Source organism: Oncorhynchus masou, chromosome 12 (genome assembly GCF_036934945.1).
Source record: "Oncorhynchus masou masou isolate Uvic2021 chromosome 12, UVic_Omas_1.1, whole genome shotgun sequence".
Classification (NCBI taxonomy): Eukaryota; Metazoa; Chordata; class Actinopteri; order Salmoniformes; family Salmonidae; genus Oncorhynchus; species Oncorhynchus masou.
This window is the reverse complement of record NC_088223.1, coordinates 58,307,219-58,331,076: the sequence shown is the minus strand read 5'-3', so window position 1 is coordinate 58,331,076 and position 23,858 is coordinate 58,307,219. Positions and strand designations below refer to the sequence as shown.

General features: G+C 42.2%; 1 protein-coding gene across 2 annotated transcripts; it reads right to left on the bottom strand.

Annotated features, from left to right (window-relative positions):
• Positions 1-446: 446 nt before the first annotated feature.
• LOC135550501 (A-kinase anchor protein 1, mitochondrial-like) lies at positions 447-23,800 on the bottom strand. 2 transcript variants are annotated; one of them, XM_064981382.1, is made up of 11 exons: positions 23,716-23,800; positions 16,201-17,665; positions 15,515-15,699; positions 5,162-5,288; positions 4,918-5,042; positions 4,662-4,839; positions 4,050-4,200; positions 2,814-2,881; positions 2,615-2,688; positions 2,445-2,507; positions 447-2,331 (listed from the first exon to the last, which is right to left on the bottom strand). In XM_064981382.1, exons 2-11 carry the CDS (start codon positions 17,633-17,635, stop codon positions 2,269-2,271), a joined length of 2,469 nt encoding a protein of 822 aa, XP_064837454.1. In that variant the 5' UTR covers positions 17,636-17,665; positions 23,716-23,800; the 3' UTR covers positions 447-2,268. The 2 variants fall into 2 exon arrangements, with proteins under 2 accessions (XP_064837454.1, XP_064837453.1); XM_064981381.1 differs by having other exon boundaries at positions 23,640-23,790.
• Positions 23,801-23,858: the final 58 nt, after the last annotated feature.

Sequence of the window (23,858 nt, the reverse complement as noted above, 5' to 3'; positions counted from 1 at the left end):
GGGGCCTTTGCTGGAAAATTAATGTGCACCACAGGTGATTTCTGAAATCCTCCCCAACTCCCTCCCTATTATCCTATCAGCAGAACAACGGACTTCTGAAATGCCCAGACGGCACGCTGGAAAACAACGGTCACTCAGTCTTCAACGTACACCACTGACAATTATAGTGAATATAACAAAAAAAAGAAGAGAAAATCCAATCCACAAATCTGTCCGTTCATGACAAAATAATAACCCTTATGTACTTAATATTTTCATTCAGTTCCAACTCAAATAACGTAACAAATGTGGTGAAACGACCCTAAATTGAAACAAAAAGTAATGACCCGCCCCCCCCCCCCCAAAAAGAAACCTGGATAGAAGCTGATGAAAGAGAAAACTGAGTTGCAGAATTAAGATACATCCTTCGTTTGTAAAGCCAAAGAACCAGAGAACACATCTTCACACATATGTACAATTTTTTTACTGTGTTAAATTCAAACTTGGGATGAATCTAGACAAAAGAGGATTACAAATTAATTTAGGTTTCCTTCAGACACGGGCATGGTTTCCTGTATACAGTATTAATCCAGAATGGCTCTAACTTGGTCTTGCAAGTGATTCATGCCATATTTCAGGTGAGTGCGATGAGTAGTTAGCTGCAAAATAATAACGAAGTCTTCAGCTACCTTGAACGATGGGACTACCAAGTTGCCTCACAAGTAAACAATGTTTGATTACAAATGTAACCGCGGAGAGTTTATATAACATTTAGTAGTCAAACTAAAATTCATATACACTCATTCTTTACACGGTACTCAGCTGACTGAAACATTTGTCTGTGCTTATCAAGACAACAGATGCTCTCTGTATTCGTAACATTCCCGGTCTAGTGCTTGACTAATATGAATAGCAAAAACTAAGCCTTTGGCGCCATCTACTGAATTCGCTAGGTTCTTGTTTACTCAGTCCATCATTCCCCAGAACATCCACTTCAAAAACTACTCATAACGAACATCAGAGACATACAAATAACTCAAACGTAGAAACAAACACTCCGGGGATCAAAGCTGAAGCACAATAACCCTCAGTGAGTTTAACAGTCCAGACAAGTTCCTCACAGGCACTGGTTGACCAAGTCAAAATGTCCTTGGCTACAGAGCCACAATACACTGAATGTACAACGCATTAGGAAAACCTGCTCTTTCAATGACAGACTGACCAGGTAAACCCAGGTGAAAACTACGACGCCTTATTGTCAGCTGTTAAATCCAATCAGTGTAGATGAAGGGGAGGAGACCAGTTAAAGAAGGATGTTTAAGCCTTGAGACATAGGTTGTGTATGTGTGCAATTCAGAGGGGCAAGACAAAATGTTTAAGTGCCGTTGAACAGGGTATGGCAGCATAATCAGTTTCCCCATGTGTATCAAGAATGGCCTACCAGCCAAAAGACACAGAGCTACCGTCACACAACTGTGAGTAGTCAACATGGGTCAGCATCCCTGTGGAATGTTAGTCCATGCCCCAACAAATTGATGATGTTCCGAGGGCAAAAAGGGGTGCAACTCAATATTAGGAAAGTGTTCCTAATGTTTAGTACACTGTGCATATTTAGTTTGGACATCAAGCTCAATATACAAAAAGTTCCTGAATTTGTGTATCATCTAACAAACTCACAAAATGCATTCATTTAATGAGATGTGATTGAAGTCAATACAGACTGTAGCTTCATTATACTGTACATCTCACAACATAAGTCTGTGGCTATGGTCAAAGTGTACACCTCAGAAAGGACAGTTCATCTTTAGTTTCTTAATAGGATTGTATCCATTGAAAACAAAACAGTAATTAGATGAATTGTGAATAATATTGGTCAAAAATCATGTAAGCATAATTAACAAACATTTATATAAGGGTGGGGGGCTGTAAATAAAACTTCACCAAATAAATACATCAGAAAGTGTACATGGTGATAAAGAAACAACAAGCATGAACAGTCGAGTTGAGAAGGAAGACATTGTTGTGCCCCAACAGGGCAACAGTCCAGAGGATGGGACTGAGGGGATGGAACGATGAAAGGCAAGACAGGGGCCATGTTTGAATACTTCAGAGATCCAATTTTCCTTCCTACTTTCCTTGAAGTAATCACAGATCTAAATTTGGTAGATTGGTGAGGGTAATAGGGCTGGTAACCTTACTCATACATATCCAATCCCTTATAGATCTGTGCGTAAAAAGGGAGGATATATTTGAAAACTATCCAAACAGGGCCAGGATTTGTCTTCACAGTCAGAGGCAGTCTACCCAGCTACACAGTCCATTATCCACCAGAGCACGGTTCACAGACACCAACTGGAAGACCAAGAGAGAAACATTAGCAACATGAACCCATTAGAATACTTTTATAAATGAAGAGGTTTAACATAAACAGTGGACGCTTTCAAAAATATAAAAGTATTGCATACCTCTTCTCCTTCAGTTTTCCATATCTGTACCAAGGGAATGCCACTGGTGTGACAGCTTGTGACCTGGGGAGTGTGCAGATACAGGGTAAGAACAGAGACCACCTTTCCTTATTGTCATTGTGCTGACTGTACACCAGCAGGAGGAGACATATCCATGTACTTTTCTCTACCTGTGCAAGTAGTGGCAATCCTTGTGTCATTTCCTCCAGTGCAGATTTGGCTGCAACAGAGAACCCTTCTTCTCCTAGTAGATAGGGAAGAGATGTCACAGTGATATGAGAGCATGAACTTTAATGGAAGTTTAAATACAGAGTTTAAACTGTTGACAACATTTTGAAATTCTGTTTCATTAATACAGCTGAAACATACCTGGAAGGGGTGCAATATGTTCCAGGATCGCCTCAGATCCTTGGAAAGGCAAGGCAACAAAGTCTGATCTGTGGGAAGAACAACAGCAAAGTCAATCCCACGTTTCCATAGGAAAAAATGTGCAGATCAAAATGTGAGCTTTACCGGACATAACAAATATATCATATTAAAAATCTTGGGGCTCCCAAGTGGTGCAGCGGTCTAAGGCACTGCATCTCAATGGCAGAGGCGTCCCTACAGACACCCTGGTTCGAATCCAGGCCATCACAACCGGTCGTGGTTGGGAGTTCCATAGGGCAGAGCACAATTGACCCAGCGTCGTCCGGGTTTGGCCGGTGTAGGCTGCCATTGTAAATAAGAATTTGTTCTTAACGGACTTGCCTAGTTGACGTGTAAGGTAATGCTTTCTTTAGGACTACCCACTGCCGATTCATTGACACCATATGGAAATGACTACAATAATTATGCAAGGAGGAATGAACGTTGGCTCCTTGCAAAATGCATGTCTTTGTCCATCTGGCTTGTAAATATTCTGTTTCAGTGTCAATCTATTTACCCACTTATCTGTGCCTCCATCCTTGGTACAGTAGCTAGTCAGCTAGATTGCTTAAACTGCTAATAATTTAAGCAAACTACACGATGAGGCAATGAAAGTAATTTTCCTTCCTCTAAATCAGCATTTTCCAACCCCAGTCCTCGAGTACCCCCAACAGCACAATTGTATTTTGTAGTACCAGACAAACTCAACTGATTCAACTAATTGAGGGCTGGATGATTGGTTGACAAGTTGTGCACTTGTCCAGAGCTGTGTGCACTGTTGGGGGTGCTGGAGGACTGGAGTTGGGAAATGCTGACCTAAATACTCCTCTTTGGTAGACAATTCTGTGTCAGTCACAGACTTACAGGTGAGGGACACTTTGCTGGCCAGCACCAGTTGGTACATTGAAAGTTTGCTTGCGAGAGTGTGCTCTCAAAACCGACCGTCAGAGTAGAGAGCGATGATGCGATTGAAAGAACCTGAACCAACCTCCATGAACAGCCAATGTGATTTATAGAGGACGTTGATTTTTTCAATAGAATATTTTCTGCTGGACATGTTTTTAATTTGGTCAGATTGTATGCATAAAATTAAATAAAATCATCCAAAAGGTTTTACCAGGTAATGGAAACACTGGTAAATTCCAACATCAACTTCTATTCCAGTTACATTTAGACTCCCCACAGTTAGTGTGTCACCTGATCTGGCGGAGGGTGTCGATCTTCACCAGGACATAGCCTCCATAGTCCACATAGCAGAGCTCCACCTCCTTGGTTTCTTCATAGTAACCCATCACCTGCGCTCTCCACCAGGCTCCCTCAGGCATCTGGGCAGCACAGATCACTCCCACTGTGTGTGTGTGTGAGAGAAAAACATTTGAGATAGGAAATGACACCACAGAAAGATACTATCATCCGAGGGTAAGGAGTCCCAAGGCCATGGTTGTGCATGCCAACCTTCCACTGGGGCCGGCAGGGGAGGGCACCCTGGCTGTGCATGCCTACCTTCCACTGGGGCAGGCACCCTGGCTCTGCATGCCTACCTTCCACTGGGGCAGGCACCCTGGCTGTGCATGCCTACCTTCCACTGGGGCCGGCACCCTGGCTGTGCATGCCTACCTTCCACTGGGGCCGGCACCCTGGCTGTGCATGCCTACCTTCCACTGGGGGCCAGCATCCTGGCTGTGCATGCCTACCTTCCACTGGGGCCGGCACCCTGGCTGTGCATGCCTACCTTCCACTGGGGGCCGGCACCCTGGCTGTGCATGCCTACCTTCCACTGGGGCCGGCACCCTGGCTGTGCATGCCTACCTTCCACTGGGGCCGGCAGGGGAGGGCACCCTGGGTGAGAATAACACAAGCTCATCTGTTGGTCCAGGCTGCGGAGAGCATAGAAGGTTGGGTGTGTGTGCTGCTGGAGGAACACATAGTTCCCAGAGGCTACTTGGATCACAGTTACCTCAACTGTCACCCTATGGGGAAGCAGCAGCTGAGAGAGAGAGAGAGGCTTTTAGTCAACGCACTACCCACCGTTCCACACTACTTCAGCCAACCAAAAGATACTTACCCAGGATGTGATGGGGAGAGAGGGCAGTCTGGCCACTGGAGGATGGACATAACAGCTGGTCACATCCAGATCTTTGAACTTCTTACTGATCAGCTCCAGAGCACAATCCACCTGCTCCTTTGACCCTGGAGGAAACAGAGGGACAAGCTGAGCAAGCCACAAGGGGCAATGCAGCTACCAAAGCCTAGGTGCCTGACTACAAGTGAGGTCCTGTTGTGGAGAGCCAGCGTCTTATGCACCTCACCCTCTATATGGCAGATCTGCAACTCCTGGGTGTAAGGCAGGGTGGCGATGAAGATGTTTGCTCCGGATGTCTCCTTCAGGTAGCTCACATATCGCCCCTGCTTCCCAATCAATCTCCCAACAAGATGCTGTCAGACAGTGAAACAGAATTCAAAGAGAGATAATCATGCATAAGTTCCTATACCATACTAGAAGGTGTATGTGTGTGTTTTTCTCTGAGTGGCATATAGGTTGTCCATGTCACCCGTCGCATGGCTTGCTCTGATAACGTGCTCAGATGTAACCAATTCCACCGAGCACCTCTCAGAGTAATTGGAAGGAGCGGTCTGTGTGTGCGCATTATATATATATATATATATATGCCACAGATCAGAGTCAGGCAGCATGTCCTTGAGTGAGAACATGAGGACAGTATGGCATCAGGAGGCAGCAGGATTCCCATTACACACTACCAGACCACAGCCCCAACCACCGTTCCCCATAGCACTACGAATCAGACAGCTGTACCCAGCTCAGTGTCACCGAAGTGCCTGGTCTCAGAGAATATTTACTGCAGCACACTACTCTACCAAATCTGGGCTATAGCTAAATGACTCACACTACAAGTAGGCAGGGCAAAACTGAGTCGGTGACTTCTGGTATTTCAATATATATAAAAAATACCGTTGGAAATTAATAATGAAAGTTACATTTACATAGTTTATTCCTAAAACTTCCTGTGGACCATACATTTGGATAAATAACTCATGTCAAAACACAGCTTTAAGGTGTCCAAATCAATAAACAATGCGCAGAAACAGTTTGTGATATTGGAAACCTAAAATGTAACATCTACACATGCAACAATAGTAAATCAGTCCATTTTATTTATTTTCTAAAGCACAAGCACCAACCACTTGTTTTGACAAATGTCAAAAAGACATTCAGATTGATTAGTGATCAGTGTACACCCTGCTGAAACAAACACCGGTCCCCAACAAGAAAAAAAACATGGAAACGGGAGATATCTTTTACTTCACTGGTTAGATGACAATGATAAAAATCCAGAATGTTGGATTTTGATACGGGGGTCCCCAAAACGCAACACTTTTGTAAATGACTTCTATCAATATTACATTGAAATCAATAGAGTGACAAAAATATATTTAAAAAGATACAGGTTGCACATCCTGTTAATAACATTTTAAAAAACATGGAATCTAGGAATAATTTGTATATCACTGGTAAAGGACAACTTTTAGAAGACAGCCAGCTACATTTGGAAGTGTTGCATTTTTGATCAAATCAAAGTTTATTGGTCGTGTACACAGGTTTGCAGATGTTATTGCAGGTGCAGCGAAATGCTTGTGTTTTTAGCTCCAACAGTGCAGTAATACCTAGCAAAATAAATACACAATCCAGAAAAATTCTAAAATATAACGAGCAATGTCATAAATATATTGTTTTAATGGTGTGTAAAAATAGTATGTGAATAGAAAAGGTGTACAGCAGTCGTTATATAGGACGAGCCTTGACTAGAATACGGTACAAGTATAAAGTGGGTAAAAAAAATAGAAGTACGTACACATTATTAAAGTGACTAATATTCAATGACTATGTACAGTGCTTTCAGAAAGTATTCATTCCCCTTGACTTATTCCACATTTTGTTGTGTTACAGCCCAAACCAAAAATATTCTCACCCATCTACACACACAAACACACAATACCCCATAATATCAAAGTGAAAAGATTTTGTAAGTCGCTCTGGATAAGAGCGTCTGCCAAATGACTTAAATGTAATGTAAATGATCAGCATTTCTGCTAATTTATGGAAAATTAAATACAAAAGACCTAATTTACATAAGTATCCACACCCCTGATGCAATATTATTTGTTTCCTCTTTTTCAGTCAGTCTGTTTTATCTGGAGTATTTCTCCTGTCTTACCTGGTGTCCTGTGTGAATTTAAGTATGCTCTCTCTGATTCTCTCTTTCTCAGAGGACCTGAGCCCTAGGACCATGCCTCAGGACTACCTGGCATGATGACTCCTTGTTGTCCCCAGTCCACCTGGTCGTGCTGCTGCTCCAGTTTCAACTGTTCTGCCTGCGGCTATGGAATCCTGACCTGTTCACCAGACGTGCTCTGTCCCAGACCTGATGTTTTCAACTCTAGAGACAGCAGGAGTGGTAGAGATGCTCTTAATGATCGGCTATGAAAAGCCAACTGACATTTACTCCTGAGGTGCTGACTTGCTGCACCCTTGACAACTACTGTGATTATTATTATTTGACCATGCGGGTCATTTATGAACAATTGAACATCTCAGCCATGTTCTGTTATAATCTCCACCCAACACAGCCAGAAGAGGACTGGCCACCCCTCATAGCCCGATTCCTCTCTAGGATTTGGCATTTCTAGGGAGTTTTTCCTAGCCACCGTGCTTCTTCACCTGCATTGCATGCGGTTTGGGGTTTTAGGCTGAGTTTCTGTACAGCACTTTGAGATATCAGCTGATTTACAAAGGGCTATATAAATACATTTGATTGGAGAGGCTGTGGAGGGATTCCAATTGTGGTTTTAAAAGAAAACATGAATCATCTGCGTACAATGACACCTTTGTTTTTAAGCCATGAATTTCTAATATTATTGTTGAATCTAATTTTAAACAGCTAACATTTCGATTGTAATAATAAATAGATATGCCGATAGTGGACAACCTTGTTTTACTCCGACAGTTTAATACTTTGTAGAAGCATCTTTGGCAGCGATTACAGCTGTGAGTCTGAGTAAGTCTAAGAGCTTTCCACACCTACAATGTGCAACATTTGCCCATTATTCTTTTCAAATTCTTCAAGCGCTGTTAAAAAAAATTAAAAAAAATTGGTCGTTGATCATTGCTAGACAACCATTTTCAGGTCTTGCCATAGGTTTAATCAGGTAAAGAAGGGGTTTAGCTGGTCTGGGAGCGAGGCGTCTGTGTATGCAACGCGGCTGGTTTTCCCTTTATAAGACGTGATTATCTGGAGTCCCTGCCATATACAGTATGACTCGTGTCTGAGCAATTGAAATGTGACTCCACTTTCTCCCTGTACTGTCGTTTTGTCTCTGATTGTCTTAAGGAGGACCTAGCTGATCGGTTTGTAAATGTTCATGTTCCCAGTCACCTTGACGTAGTTAAATGGTTTGTGCTTTCAGTTTTGCACAAATGTTGCCATCTATCCACAGTTTTTGGTCGATACTATTCTGAGGCGTCCTGGAACATTTCCCAGGCCACATGATCAAAAATCAGAGATTCTGATTGGTCAGGCCAATGTTGAACAGTCCTTACCACGGCAGCTTCCGGTTTAACTTTATGCCTATAGATGTGGAGGAGCAGAATGGAGGCATGATTTGCTGAAGGGAGGGCCTTGTTTCTGTCCAGGAAGGGAAAGTAGCAATGAGCCAGGGTCCATGTTGCACGTATAGCACAGGAGATGTGCGGACAGAATTTCGGCAGTGTTTTCCTCAGACTTCCTTTAATAAATTCCCCAGCTACAGTAAATGTGGCCTTGTGATATGCAGATTCCAGTTTGCGCAGTTCCTTGAGAGCAGTCGTGTCAGCTTGGGGTGGGCGGGGAATATGACCGAAGAAAAGGATCATCTCGGGAGGCAATGCTGTCGGCATTTGATGGTGAGGTATTCCAGATTGGGAGAACAAAAGAACTTGAGTTCCTGTACGTTACCACAACCACACCATGAATGTTAGTAATGAAACTCCTCCGCCTCTCTTACTCAGCCCAGAGTCCTTTCTGTCCATGAGATGGACGGATAACGCTGCTGGCTGAATGGACAGGGCAATAGATCTGGAGAGTGCCATGATTCCATAAAACAGTATGTTACAGTACTTAATGTCTCTCTGGAAGGAGACCCTGACCTCGTCTACTTTATTGTTCAGGGACTAAACTTTAGCGAGTAATATACTCGGAAGCAGTGGATGGTATGAAAGACGCAAGTCTAACTAAGGCCCCAGTCTTTCAACCTCTGAAGTGGGTCGCCAGCATACATTTTTTATTTTATTATTAGACTATTAAAAATCTAAAGTGAAGAGTGAAGCCACTCAATATTTACATTACATTCAGTGATCTAACTCCCATCCAAAGTGACCCACAGGAGCCATACGGGTCAAGTGTCCCACCCAAGGGCACGTCGACAGATCTCCCACCAAGTCAAAAAGGGCAACCCAAACCAGCGACCTACCAGCCACCAGCCCAAGCTCCCAGACAATCAACTGCCCAACCACAGTTCAGACTTCTGCCTCACATGCACATAAACAACATTTACAAAAGAGAAAAACATAAAAATCCAAAACCAAAAAGATAAAAAAAAGCCAACTATATACATTTGAGTGCATGTACGCACGTGTGAGTTTGAATGCAGTTTTGATCCACACACACCAGGATCCAGATTCACAAAACACTTTTACTCAAAAACATAAAGCTTAAGAAAAAAAAATAGGTTCATAAGATAGTTTGTAAGTGCAATTCCTCAACAATATCTTAATATTTAATGATTTTCTTATGAATTTGCTTAATATGTTTGTTGCTAGGCAACCAGTTTTGTTGGCCATCTAAGCAATCATGTTAGCATATTTTGTACTGAGAATACTGTTGGGTTTGGGTTGAAAAGAAACAATACTGAAACTTACAGATAAAGTTTGAGTGAATTAAACATGTTCAATTGCTTTCATGAGCTTATTCTCTCACTGCCCTGAGTTTAAGACAAGGATTTAGTCATCTTGGAATTAACAACATTTCCAATAACCATTTCCAATAATATAATTTCTTAACTTCTTGCTTGAGGAGAAACCTAAGAAATAGCAACATTGCCTAACTTTCTTCTTAAGGCTACAGTTCACTGCCATTGTTTTGTTAAGACATTTAAGGTTTTGTGAATCCATACCTCCTCTCGCTGCCACCCGCCTCCTCCATTTTGGGGAAATGCTGTAATCAATTAGTTGTAATATATTGGATTGAGCAGACCTTACGATAACTCCATGAAAAAGACAACTACCATTACAATTTAAAAACAAACATTTTCCATAGATACAGGTCTTTTACCAACCAGTACATTCAACCATAATTTGTTCTATCGTTTTTGGGAGGATGAAAATGAAAGCAGCTCTTAGTTTGACTAAGGCAACGATGCATGGCATCAGACCAGAGACGCGTCAAACCATGATGTATACTGGTAAGATTCAGATTTTACACGTTTCTAATTTTGACAGAAAGTGGTTTCATTTCAAGTGTACTGTTAGCTAGCTAACGTTAGTTGGCTGGGTCTCTAGCTAATGTTATGTATATGATCTTATTCTTAATTTCTCAGACACTAGCTATAGCAATATAACCTCGTTGGTTAGCTACCTGCTGATTCATGCAGGGTAGTAACATCATGAGTTGTGATTATGGTCCATTATTTAGTTAGCGATATGTCTTAAAAGACTCCACTAATGACAAAGCATTTATGTCACGTTAAAGTGTACTGTTAGCTAACTAACTAAAGTTACATCGTGCGTTGTGATTCATCGTTTACCTAGCCATCTACATTTCTTAACAAAAGACTCATCTTTGCGTGCAAGAGCGCAGAATAACTGATGCATTTTTGAATGTTTAACACCCGTTGAATATGTCAGTAAACGTTGGCAACAATGCGTAATTCAATTGTTGCTTGCAGCACAGTTAGTCACCAACACGCTAGATAACATGAAAAAAGCCTAACCAGCTCTGCTAGGGCGAGTAAAATGGTCAGAGTGGGATGTTTTCTTATTATGTGTCTGGAATTAGCTTGCCAATGCTTGACTGTAGTCAGAGCTTTCGGAACTGTACTTATTGGCCAGAGGATTCAGTGTGCGCTCTGAATGCAAAACCACAGAGAGCCATAGGGAGAGTAATGTTCAATGAGCTGTTCCCTCTGATGTCTGGAAGAAGCTGGCAAGAAAGTACAGAATGGTTGGATCAACCCTTAAAGAAATGGGACTAGGGCTTAAGAGGGTATGACCAATACTGAATGGTGTAAACAGAAGGACTCTCCAAAAGTTGTACCAAAACATTGAAAAGAGCTCTCAAAAGAGAGTTTAAAAGTTAATCAACTTTCAAAGCAGAATTTCTTTCCCATCGTTTCCACAAATGCAGTGTATGATATCATTTTCTAGCTCCAAGTCTACTTTTATCTTAAGTAAAAATAAAAACAGACATTCAAATGTTGCTATATAAGATCAAATCTAGGTGGTGAGTCACATTTTGTTAAATTAAAATATTTGTGAAGCTTTTAGAGAGAGGTTTAGTGCTTTAAAAATTTCTACCCACCCAGTTCATATTCATTATATAGATGGGCACAAAATAATTTACTCACATGATTTAAAATAAATAAATAAAAATCAAGAGTACGTAGCACCATACGTAGGTAGTAAACGGAGATATGATAAGGAGTTGGAGAGGTAAATACCTGTCTATGGCAGGATCTTGTCTATTTTACTCGTTTTCTATTCAAATTCATTGGGGAGCTCATTTATATATTTTGGGATATGAATACCAAGTACAGTGCCTTGCGAAAGTATTCAGCCCCCTTGAACTTTGCGACCTTTTGCCACATTTCAGGCTTCAAGCATAAAGATATAAAACTGTATTTTTTTGTGAAGAATCAACAACAAGTGGGACACAATCATGAAGTGGAACGACATTTATTGGATATTTCAAACTTTAACAAATCAAAAACTGAAAAATTGGGCGTGCAAAATTATTCAGCCCCTTTACTTTCAGTGCAGCAAACTCTCTCCAGAAGTTCAGTGAGGATCTCTGAATGATCCAATGTTGACCTAAATGACTAATGATGATAAATACAATCCACCTGTGTGTAATCATGTCTCCGTATAAATGCACCTGCACTGTGATAGTCTCAGAGGTCCGTTAAAAGCGCAGAGAGCATCATGAAGAACAAGGAACACACCAGGCAGGTCCGAGATACTGTTGTGAAGAAGTTTAAAGCCGGATTTGGATACAAAAAGATTTCCCAAGCTTTAAACATCCCAAGGAGCACTGTGCAAGCGATAATATTGAAATGGAAGGAGTATCAGACCACTGCAAATCTACCAAGACCTGGCCGTCCCTCTAAACTTTCAGCTCATACAAGGAGAAGACTGATCAGAGATGCAGCCAAGAGGCCCATGATCACTCTGGATGAACTGCAGAGATCTACAGCTGAGGTGGGAGACTCTGTCCATAGGACAACAATCAGTCGTATATTGCACAAATCTGGCCTTTATGGAAGAGTGGCAAGAAGAAAGCCATTTCTTAAAGATATCCATAAAAGTGTCGTTTAAAGTTTGCCACAAGCCACCTGGGAGACACACCAAACATGTGGAAGAAGGTGCTCTGGTCAGATGAAACCAAAATTGAACTTTTTTGGCAACAATGCAAAACGTTATGTTTGGCGTAAAAGCAACACAGCTCATCACCCTAAACACACCATCCCCACTGTCAAACATGGTGGTGGCAGCATCATGGTTTGGGCCTGCTTTTCTTCAGCAGGGACAGGGAAGATGGTTAAAATTGATGGGAAGATGGAGCCAAATACAGGACCATTCTGGAAGAAAACCTGATGGAGTCTGCAAAAGACCTGAGACTGGGACGGAGATTTGTCTTCCAACAAGACAATGATCCAAAACATAAAGCAAAATCTACAATGGAATGGTTCAAAAATAAACATATCCAGGTGTTAGAATGGCCAAGTCAAAGTCCAGACCTGAATCCAATTGAGAATATGTTGAAAGAACTGAAAACTGCTGTTCACAAATGCTCTCCATCCAACCTCACTGAGCTCGAGCAGTTTTGCAAGGAGGAATGGGAAAAAATTTCAGTCTCTCGATGTGCAAAACTGATAGACATACCCCAAGCGACTTACAGCTGTAATCGCAGCAAAAGGTGGCGCTACAAAGTATTAACTTAAGGGGGCTGAATAATTTTGCATGCCCAATTTTTCAGTTTTTGATTTGTTAAAAAAGTTTGAAATATCCAATAAATGTCGTTCCACTTCATGATTGTGTCCCACTTGTTGTTGATTCTTCACAAAAAAAATACAGTTTTATATCTTTGTTTGAAGCCTGGAATGTGGGAAAAGGTCGCAAAGTTCAAGGGGGCCGAATACTTTCGCAAGGCACTGTACATTATACAAAAGCCACTGGGAAACTTGGAATAACCTATATAGTGCATTTGGAAAATATTCAGGCCCCTTGACTTTCCACATTGTTACAGCCTTGATTAAATACCAAGAAAATCCTACATCTACAAACAATACCTCATAATGACAAAGCGAAAAACAGATTAAGAAATGTTTACAAATTTAAAATAAACATTCGGTATTCAGACCCTTTGCTATAAGAACCAAAATGGAGTTCATGTGCATCCTGTTGTTTCCATTGATCATCCTTGAGATGTTTCTACAACTTGATTGGAATCCACCTGTGGTACATTCAATTGATTGGACATGATTTGGAAAGACACACACCTGTCTATATAAAAAGGTCCCACAGTTGACAGTGTATGTCAGAGCAAAAACCCAGCCATGAGGTCGTAGGAACACTCCGTAGAGCGTCGAGGCACAGGTCTGGGGAAGGGTACCAAAACATTTCTGCCGCATTGAAGGTTCCCAAGAACACAGTGGCATCCAGCATTCTTAAATGGAAGAAGTTAGGAACCACCAAGACTCTTCCTTGAGCTGGCCACCCAGCCAAATCAATCAGGGAAGAAGGGCCTTGGTCAGGGAGGTATAATAATAATGATCTGTTTTAAGCAATTGATCGTGTGATCATGTTGACTAAACTTTTATACCAACATCCCCAATCAGAGGTAAAAAGGGTGCAATTCCCCCCCAATTTGATGTGGTCAAAAACAGCAGCTTGTGTAATGTAGTAACATATACTGTCCACATCATGGAAAGTAGCGTAATATAAATGTATTAGATATAGAAAAATAAATAAATTAGGTTTAGTAACATTTTTGTAGTACATCTTTTTTTATAAACACACTTCACATGACCAAAAGTATGTGGACACCTGCTTGTCATACATATCGTTCCAAAATCATAAGCATTAATATGGAGCTGGTCCCCCCCTTTGCTTCGATCACAGCTTCCACTTTTCTGGGAAGGCTTTCCAGTAGATGCTGGAACATTGCGTCGGGGACTTGCTTCCAGTCAGCCACGTTCATTAGTGAGGTCGGGCACTGATGTTGGGCGATTAGGCAATTCATCCCTAATGTGTTCAATGGAGTTGAGGTCAGGGCTCTGTGCAGGCCAGTCAAGTTCTTCCACACTGATCAACAAACAATCTCTGTATGGACCTCGCTTTGTACATGGGGGCATTGTGATGCTGAAACACGAAATGGCCTTCCACAAAGTTGGAAGCACAGAATTGTCTAGAATATGTTGTAGCAAGAAGATTACCCTTCACTGGAAATAAGTTGCCTAGCCCGAACCATTAAAAATAGCCCCAGACCATTATTCCTCCTCCACCAAATTTGACAGTTGGCACTATGCATTTGGACAGGTAGTGTTCTCCTGGCATCCGCCAAACCTAGATTTGGCCGTCGGACTGCCAGACAGTGAAGAGCGATTCATCACTCCAGAGAACATGTTTCCACTGCTCCAGAGTCCAATGGCGGCGAGCTTAACACCACTCCAGCCGACTCTTGACATTGCACATGGTGATCTTAGGCTTGTGTGCATGAGGATGCTCGGCAATGGAAACCCATTTCATGAAGCTCCCGACGAACAGTTAGTGCTGACGTTTTTACACGCTACACGCTTCAGCACTCGGCAGTCCGGTTCTGTGAGCTTGTGTAGCCTACCACATTTCCACTTCACAATAAGAGCACTTAAAGTTGACCTTGGCAGTTCTAGCAGGGCAGAGCTTTTATAAAAACTGACATGTTGGAAATGTGGCATCCTATGACAGTGCCATGTTGAAAGTCACTGAGTTCTTCAGTAAGGCCATTCTACTGCCAATGTTTGTCAATGGAGATTGCATGGCTGTGTGCCCGATTTTATACACCCATCAGAAACAAGTGGCTGAAATAGCCAAATCCACAAACTTGAAATGGTGTCCACATGCTTTTGTATATATTTCTCACTAGTTAAACTATGTAGAGAATTTTTTTTAATGTTCCTAAGCACAATTTAACTAGGTGCTCAAGACTATAGCGTCCAACATTTGAAGTCCCTACTTACAAGCCCATAAATTACCGACATTAGAGAACCTAACATTGCAATCAGTAGCCAGAGAAAATATATTATCAGTAATGTGGTGAAGTGATGAGAGGGTTAGACAGGGGAGGTAGACTCACCTTTGGCACCTCTATGTCCCAAACAGTCGGTGGCTGGTTGCTGTTGTAACTCCGGATGTATTTTTCAATTTGCTGATCGGTGTTCAGCAGTTGACTTCGCGGACTTGGACTGTTGATATGCTGGTTGTCCCTGGCTTCGTGTTCAACGTAACGGTCTACAGAGTCCATGCTGGTCACACCAGAGCCTGGGGCAGTAAGGATCAGTCACTAAAAACAGTCACTTGTGTTGTGTACACAATGTAACCTCGCAAACACAGCAGCACACAAAACACCCACATACAACAGCAACAGGGGAGAAAGAGAAAACATTCTGGCATGGCGAGAGTTCTCTTACCTGAAAATACTGCGCCAAGAAGGCAATACAAAAAGTTAAATTAGCATGCAGGGGAATGTTCCCTCATCAGCAACTGTAAAAACAGTCTACGGTATGGTGTCTAGCTAGTACTGAGACTAAACCAGGTTCATATTCTATATGGGTACTCTAGCAGCTGCAGGCTAGAGTATTGTAAAATAAAGATATTTCTTCACTGCAGTAAAATCAGTCCTGAACTCATAAGGCAGAGCTAAAACAGGACACCAGCCACTGGTGTGTGACAGCAACACTAAGAAATAAAGGGGACAGGTCAGCGTGAACAGAAAGACCATGAAAGATTGTGAGAAATTGAAAATCTGCTGAGGCGACTCACCTGGAACAGCCACCTCTGTCCTGTGACCGTTAGGGAGGGCCATGCTGGTGGCCCCCAGTCCTTCAGCGGGTCCCCTGGGTGGTTGCAGGCTTACACTGGGTCTAGAGTCCTCGCCACTAGAGCTCTCCTCGGAATGACCTGAGCTGGAGCCAGAATCACCTACTGCAGAATCTTCTTCTGCTAGCTCTGCCTGCTCAGTCCTACTGCTACAGTCATGTTTCACATCCTCATATACTATAGGAGATGAACATATGTTCTCCCTGCCAGTTGTTGAACACTGATCCTCCTGCAATAGACCAGGCATCTCTCTCCCAGTCTCACGGTTAACCATTGAGATGATATCTTGGGATGTGAAGGGGTCCCTGTTACATAGAGGCCCAACATTATGTTCTAGTAGGGTCCTTTCTTTCAGGACTTGACTCACTGCTACTGAGACCACGTCAGTAATCAGACTTGACGCCAGCTGGTTAATTTCCTCTGTGTTACTCCAGCTAAGTTCACACTCCTCAGACTGGTTTTTCTTCTGAAGTGATATCAGAATGCCCAATGGCTGCCTTGAGGGGGACACCTGACTGGTAAGGAGGTTGATGGGGGAAGCCAGACAGGTGTCATCCTGTAGACTTGACTCACAGGTTGGTTCTTCCACAGCAGGCAGGATAGATAGGTTGTCTTTGGAGAGGAGGCAGTTCTCAGCCAGATCGGTTTGAGGCTTCATCTCTGCAAAACAAAATATAATCTTGTCTTCTCCAACCTCTCCCTCTGGGTCCAGTCTAACCTCCCCTGGGTCTAGTCGAACCTCCTCTGCAGCCTCTTTGTTGAAAGTTCTGTTTCTAGTGTCCTCCAGCGTCTCAGAGAGTGGCGGTGCATGTGGCTTTAGGCCTGCACTCTCACCAGGGTTAGGATTATAGCCTCGGTCAAAGATAGAAGAAACTTGTTCATCAGAGGATGGCTGGTGTTTATTTTGTAATGCGATATCCTTCTCAGGTCCCCCCTGGGCTTGGCTCTTAGGTGCAGTCTCTGGGAGTACTTGAGCTGAAGACTCAGTTCTCTCCGTAACGGGCTTCACATTAGTAGTATCGAGGCCTCTACTCAGACACTCTGCAGCCACAAACCTTTCCTCCGGTTGTGATTGGCAGAGTGGGATGTTAACCAGCTCTGCTACCGCTTGTGTGTTTGTACAATCAACACGCTCCTGTTCCACTAACGACCTCTTCCTCACTGCGTGCCTGTCCCGATCTATCCCAGTGGAGTGGCCGTTCTCCACAACACCAATACCTCTGTCTCTGGTGGAGGAGGACAGGTGCACCTGGTCTGTGGTTGTCTTATCCTTGTCAGTGTGTTGTTCTTTCTTCCGAGAGGTGTACCACCACAGGCCTAGGAAAGCCAACACTCCTGACAGGGAGAGGACCAGAACGGATTGAAGCCTCAGCACCATCCCCTAATCTCCTGCTGCTAACAGCAACACCTGAGAAGAGAGACATACACAAGTTAACACCATAAAAACGAATCACAACACACCCCGTCCCTTTACTTCTAGCTGGGCTAGAAAGGTGTGAAGCACTGATGATAAAAATACCATTGAGGGGATGGCTAAGGGGGCATGGCCACACTATTCTAGTTTAACGAGAAAAACCCCTCCGTCTCCACCACACCACCCCTCTGAGCAGCAATCCCATTAGCAGCCAGGCCATAGTGACAGCATCTGATTGCAGCGAACAAAGCACACGTGTCACATTACCTTCTGCAGAAGTGAACTTTGGGAAGCTGGGTCTGGGGCTAAGGGGCCAGGCCCTGATAGGACAATGGTAATGCACCACTGTCTAGAGTGGTAAATTACCAACAGAACCTCACTCATTATTACCTACTGTGTGGGGAGAATCAACTTATTCGTCATTATCTGTTGTTTAACCAATAGGCTAAATATCAGTAATTATGTTGCCCAATAGTTTTTTGCCACAGAACAGAAGATTATACAGTGTAGCAAGCTAGAGGTATTGTTTACAGTTTGGCCAGACCCTGACCGGCTGTCCTACATGCAGGTTGACCCATAACCTTTAGGTAGAGAATTCTAAAAAGAGGTGAGCATGAAAGGCATGCCATTCGTTCACAGATCTGGTCAGTCCAATGAAACGCAATGGGCTATATTGCAGTTCCACTTAAGCCTGTGATCTTCAGGTTTTGGCATACGGACAAGTTGGCTACGCTTCCAGCCAGGCATGCCAGCCCTACCGTGACATATGCAAAGTCTCAGAGGGCCATTGTGTGACTTGACTTTGACCCTCATGGAAGTGCCAGGCAGGGTGTGCTGTTGAAAATACTCTAGTACTCATCTTCAAGGAGGAACACTCTTATTTCCTAGAGTTTGTTTCAAGTTCCCACAGAACAAAGGAATAATAACCATTAATAGCATCATAAACATCTGAGCCACGCAAATGGTTCTGAAAACGAATGCCTATAGGCTACAGAAGTTAACTTATGAACGTGATCGTAGAGACAGGAGAAGAGGTGTAGCCTAACTGTTTGACAAACAAGCAGGTTCATGTGACAGACCTGTCTTAGTATTCCTCAGAGGCTTTCCAAAATTATGCTCAATATCTAATTCCATTTGCAGGGCATCCTCTCCACAACCAACAGGAAAGGGGAGTGACAGGCCTAACGTCCCATGCTCAGCAATTTCTACCCTCAACAACTAGCCCTCTGACTGCAGATATAGAGAGCTAGGAATTATAGAGGTTCTATCTGCAAAAAGATGGAGATAATTGGCTTTAAAGGGATACTTCAGGATTTTGGCAATGATGCCCTTTACTTCCCCACAGTTAGCATGCTAGCAGATAGCGCACTGACGAAGTCATTGGGTAACGCTAGTTAGATGGAAGTTAACATTGACTCGCGAAACTACTTCATACTGGATACAGATATAAAAAAGGGTATCTACAAGTACATCGGACTATGGCAAAGTAGGTAAAGGGCCTCATTGTCAAAAAAAGTATCTCTTTAAAGTTCAGAACCCTCATTGCTTTTACTTCTTGACACTACCCATCCCTTAACCTCTTGAAACTCTGGGGGCGCTATTTCATTTTGGATGAAAAACGTTCCCGTTTTAAAACAAGATATTTTGTCACAAAAAGATGCTCGACTATGCATATAATTGGTAGCTTTGGAAAGAAAACACTCTGACGTGTCCAGAACTGCAAAGATATTCTCTGTGCGTGCCCTAGAACGTGAGCTACAGGCAAAACCAAGATGAAACGGCATCCAGGAAATGAGCAGGATTTTTGAGGCTCCGTTTTCCATTGTCTCCTTATATGGCTGTGAATGCGAGAGGAGTGAGTCTGCCCTTTCTGTCGTTTCCCCAAGGTGTCTGCAGCATTGTGACGTATTTGTAGGCATATCATTGGAAGATTGACCATAAGAGACCACATTTACCAGGTGTCCGCCCGGTGTCCTGCGCCGAAATTGGTGCGCAAAACTCAGCTGCAAGTATTTTTCCATGGAATTCAGAGAAGAAAGCAGGCTTCCACGAACGATATATCAATGAAGAGATATGTGAAAAAACACCTTGAGGATTGATTCCAAACAACGTTTGCCATGTTTCGGTCGATATTATGGAGTTAATTCGGGAAAAGTTTGACGTTGTTGGTGACTGAATTTTCGGTTCGTTTCGGTAGCCAAATGTGATGTACAAAACGGAGCGATTTCTCCTACACAAAGACGCTTTCAGGAAAAACTGCACATTTGCTATGCAACTGAGAGTCTCCTCATTGAAAACATCCGAAGCTCTTCAAAGGTAAATGATTTTATTTATTTGGTTATCTGGTTTTTGTGAAAATGTCGCGTGCTAAATGCTACTCAAAATGCTAAGCTAGCTTAGCATACTCTTACACAAATTAGTGAATTGCTATGGTTCAAAAGCATATTTTGAAAATCTGAGATAGCAGTGTTGTTAAGAAAAGGCTAAGCTTGAGAGTAGGCCCATTATTTTCATTTTATTTGCGATTTTCAGAAATCGTTAACGTTGCGTTATGCTAATGAGCCTGAGGCTTTATTCACGATCCCGGATCCGGGATGGGGAGTTTCAAGAGGTTTTAAGTGGGATAATTGTCATCAGCAACCGCTGAATAGCATAGTGCCTCAGTCAAATAAATATTACTAAAAATATTCATTCACAAAATCACAAGTGCAATATTGCAAAACACAGCTTAGCCTTTTGTTAATCCACCTGTAGTCTCAGATTTTGAAATTATGCTTTACAGCGAACGCAATCCAAGCGTTTGTGTATGTTTATCGATCTTATGACAAAACATTAAGTACACTTAGCATCAGGTAGCTTGGTCACGAAAATCAAAAAAAGCAATCAAATAAATTGTTTACCTTTGATCTTCAGATGTTTTCACTCACGAGACTCCCAGTTACACAACAATTGTTCCTTTTGTTCCATAAAGATTATTTTTAAATCCAAAATACCTCCGTTTGTTTGGCGCATTATGTTCAGAAATCACAACAACGCAGACAAATTCCAAATAATATCCGTAATGTCCACAGAAACATGTCAAACTTTTTTTTATAATCAATCCTCAGGTTGTTTTTAAAATATATAATATATCAACCGCAAATGTCTTTCACAGTAGGAGAGGGAAAAGCAATACCTATCCAAACTCTGTTGCGCGAGCCAAACTCACGTGACCACTTGACATGATGTTATCGTTCTGGATCATTTTTCAAAATAAAAGCCTGAAACTCTGTCTGAAGAATTGACACCTTGAGGAAGCGATAGGAAAATTAATCTGGTTGACATCCCTTTAAATGGAGCAATGGGAGGCTATGGAACATGGAGTTTTCAAAATAGAAGCCACTTCCTGGTTTGATTTTTCTCAGGGTTTCGCCTGCAACATCCATTCTGTTATACTCACAGACAATATTTTGACAGTTTTGGAAACTTTAGAGTGTTTTCTATCCTAATCTGTCAATTATATGCATATTCTAGCATCTGGTACTGAGAAATAGGCAGTTTACTTTGGGAACGTTATTTTTCCAAACAAAAATAGTGCCCCCTAGCTTCAAGAGGTTAGTGTGTCAGCAATCTTTCATCTTGTATTCTTTTGAACTGAACATGAATCAGGGTATTTAAAGTACTGTGTCAGGTAGAGAATATTGAACAGAACAAAGCTTTGTCAATAACAAAAATTGACAACAAAACAATACAGATAGGACTAAGTGCTTAATTTCCCCTCTGCTGCGCAGCATGACCATAGCACAGTCAATAATAATCTGACTGTGGTCTTTGCTAAAGGTTGAATCCTTGTAAGGAATAATCAATTATTAACATGCGCCTAGAATGTTGCTGTTTAATTTTGATAATGAATGTAACAGTAAACTGAAGGTGGTGTCAGAAAAGACGAGACAGTATATAGATGAATGATTAGTAATTACAGTAGAATATCAGGAATTGGCAATAAAACAACATTACACTGCTATAAGAATAATAAATTAAATGTTGTAAATTGCATTTACAACATTTACAACATTGTAAGTCGCTCTGGATAAGAGCGTCTGCTAAATGACTTAAATGTAAATGTAAATGTACATGGCATAGGAAAATAGCAATGGTACACATGGAAACAGTTTCTATTCAACTAACTAATTATCCTAACAGGAATGAGGGACCTCTAGCTATTTGCATTAGGTCAAAAAGTCAAGTCAGCAAGCATGGACCGACTGAAATAACTAGCTTTAAAAACATTTGCTAGTCAGGCCATTACTACTGATGGCTGAGAGCCGTTGGCAGAGTAAAGCATAGAACAGAATTTTCAGCTATACTTCCTGAATTCCCGACTTGGAAGACAACATAGTTGGGTCAGGTGGTTATTAAATAAAATAATTGTTTTGTTCCATGAAGTAAGCCAACAATGTGTACGTCGCCATCTTGTCTACTTCAAATCTTCTCATTTGTCAAGACAGGCGAGTGTTGTTAAACGCACCACTTGATTTCTAGATGGCGCTCATGCCATGCAGCACTTTGGTGTGGACATCCACCCGTCTCAATCAATGAGACAAACCACCTGCATAGAAGGTTAGAAGACATGTGTGGTCTTCCAAGTCAGGAATTGAGGAAGTGTCGCCAAGGAAAGGCTGGTCGAAAATTTACTGTGCTATGCTTTATAGTACCTAAGGGCAGTTAGATGGGCCGCGGCAAAGGTTCTAGAATTCAATGGGATTAGTGCAGGAAAACTCAAGTAGTTTCGCAAGCAGCACGGTTCGTGGTGCTCGCTCCCCGTGAGGCTCCAAAAGAGGAAATTAGCTGAAGTCTTGAGCGGCTACCGTGTGACTTCGTGAGAAGTATCAGTAGCTTTAGGAGGCCTAATTCTGGCACGTATCACCCCCTATAGCACATGGTTGACCAATGAGCAATCAATGTTTTAATGATAACATTCAAGTTGAGCTGACAACCAGGACCGCAGGAGGCGAATTTTCTCGCAATTCAGTTGCCATTTACCACAGCCTTTGGGAACAGCGCCTTTGGGAACAGCTATCAGCTGCTGTTAGCCAGCTGGAACAGTATTACTTTTTTATTTGACATTTTTTAACTAGGCAAGTCAGTTAAGAACAAATTGTTATTTTCAATGACGGCCTAGGAACAGTGGGTTTAACTGCCTTGTTCAGCGGCAGAACTACACTTTTACCCTGTCAGCTCAGGGATTCGAGCTTGCAACTTTTCGGTTACAAGTCCAACGCTCTAACTACTAGGCTACCTGCCACCCCAAATGGTCTGACGAGCCAATGTTTTAAAAACTAAAACAACCTGTGGTCCGAGTTTATGATGAGGCTGATAAAAACTAAACACGACTGATTGGCACACAAGCACACACTGGTGTACACAAGCAGCCCAATTCAAATATGTTTTTCCACTAATTGACCAAATCACATTAGGTTTTTTCACATCAGATCTGCTTAGTCAACAGAATATCAGAATTGTGCTGCCTGTGTAAACGCATCCATATTGCACTGACAGCTATCAGCATCACTTTCTTTCCCCCAAAAGACACTGACATTTCATCCTTCGTTTGCACGGCCGAAATATAACCATCAGCAAATGTTAGCCTCTGCAGTTGTCATTCTTACCGGCTAATGTGTTAAATGGGAATCAAGTGCGTTGGACAACTCGCTAGTTAGCTAGAGTGTTACTAATTAATAGAGCGCTAACCTTAGCTAGCTCCCACTTTAATTACAGCAGTTAGAAGTAACTAGCTAGCGAAGTTAGCTAGTTACCAAAGCAGAGAAGTTTGCGATCATCTTTGCTTGCAACAATCGAACGTTTCCTCTGGTTTCTCCCCATTGACATGCAATGCATTTGGCACTGGTGCAAGAAGAGGTTGATAGTTAGCCAAACAAACCGTACACCAGTTTGAGTGCTAACATTTGGTAGCTAGATATCTACTCACCACGTTTTTAATATCCCGCTTAGCTATATAACAGCACACCAATAAATTTCTAAAGCTCCCTCTTTGGTATCTCCACCTGTTTCTTTCAGCACACAGTCACTTTTAGAAGTCCAGCAGCTTTGCTCCAAATACTGCAGCCAATCAACCCTCGCGATAGTATTGCCCAGGGAGGGAGACTGCATGGTTTCATAGGTTGTCACCTCCACAACCAGTCAAAAT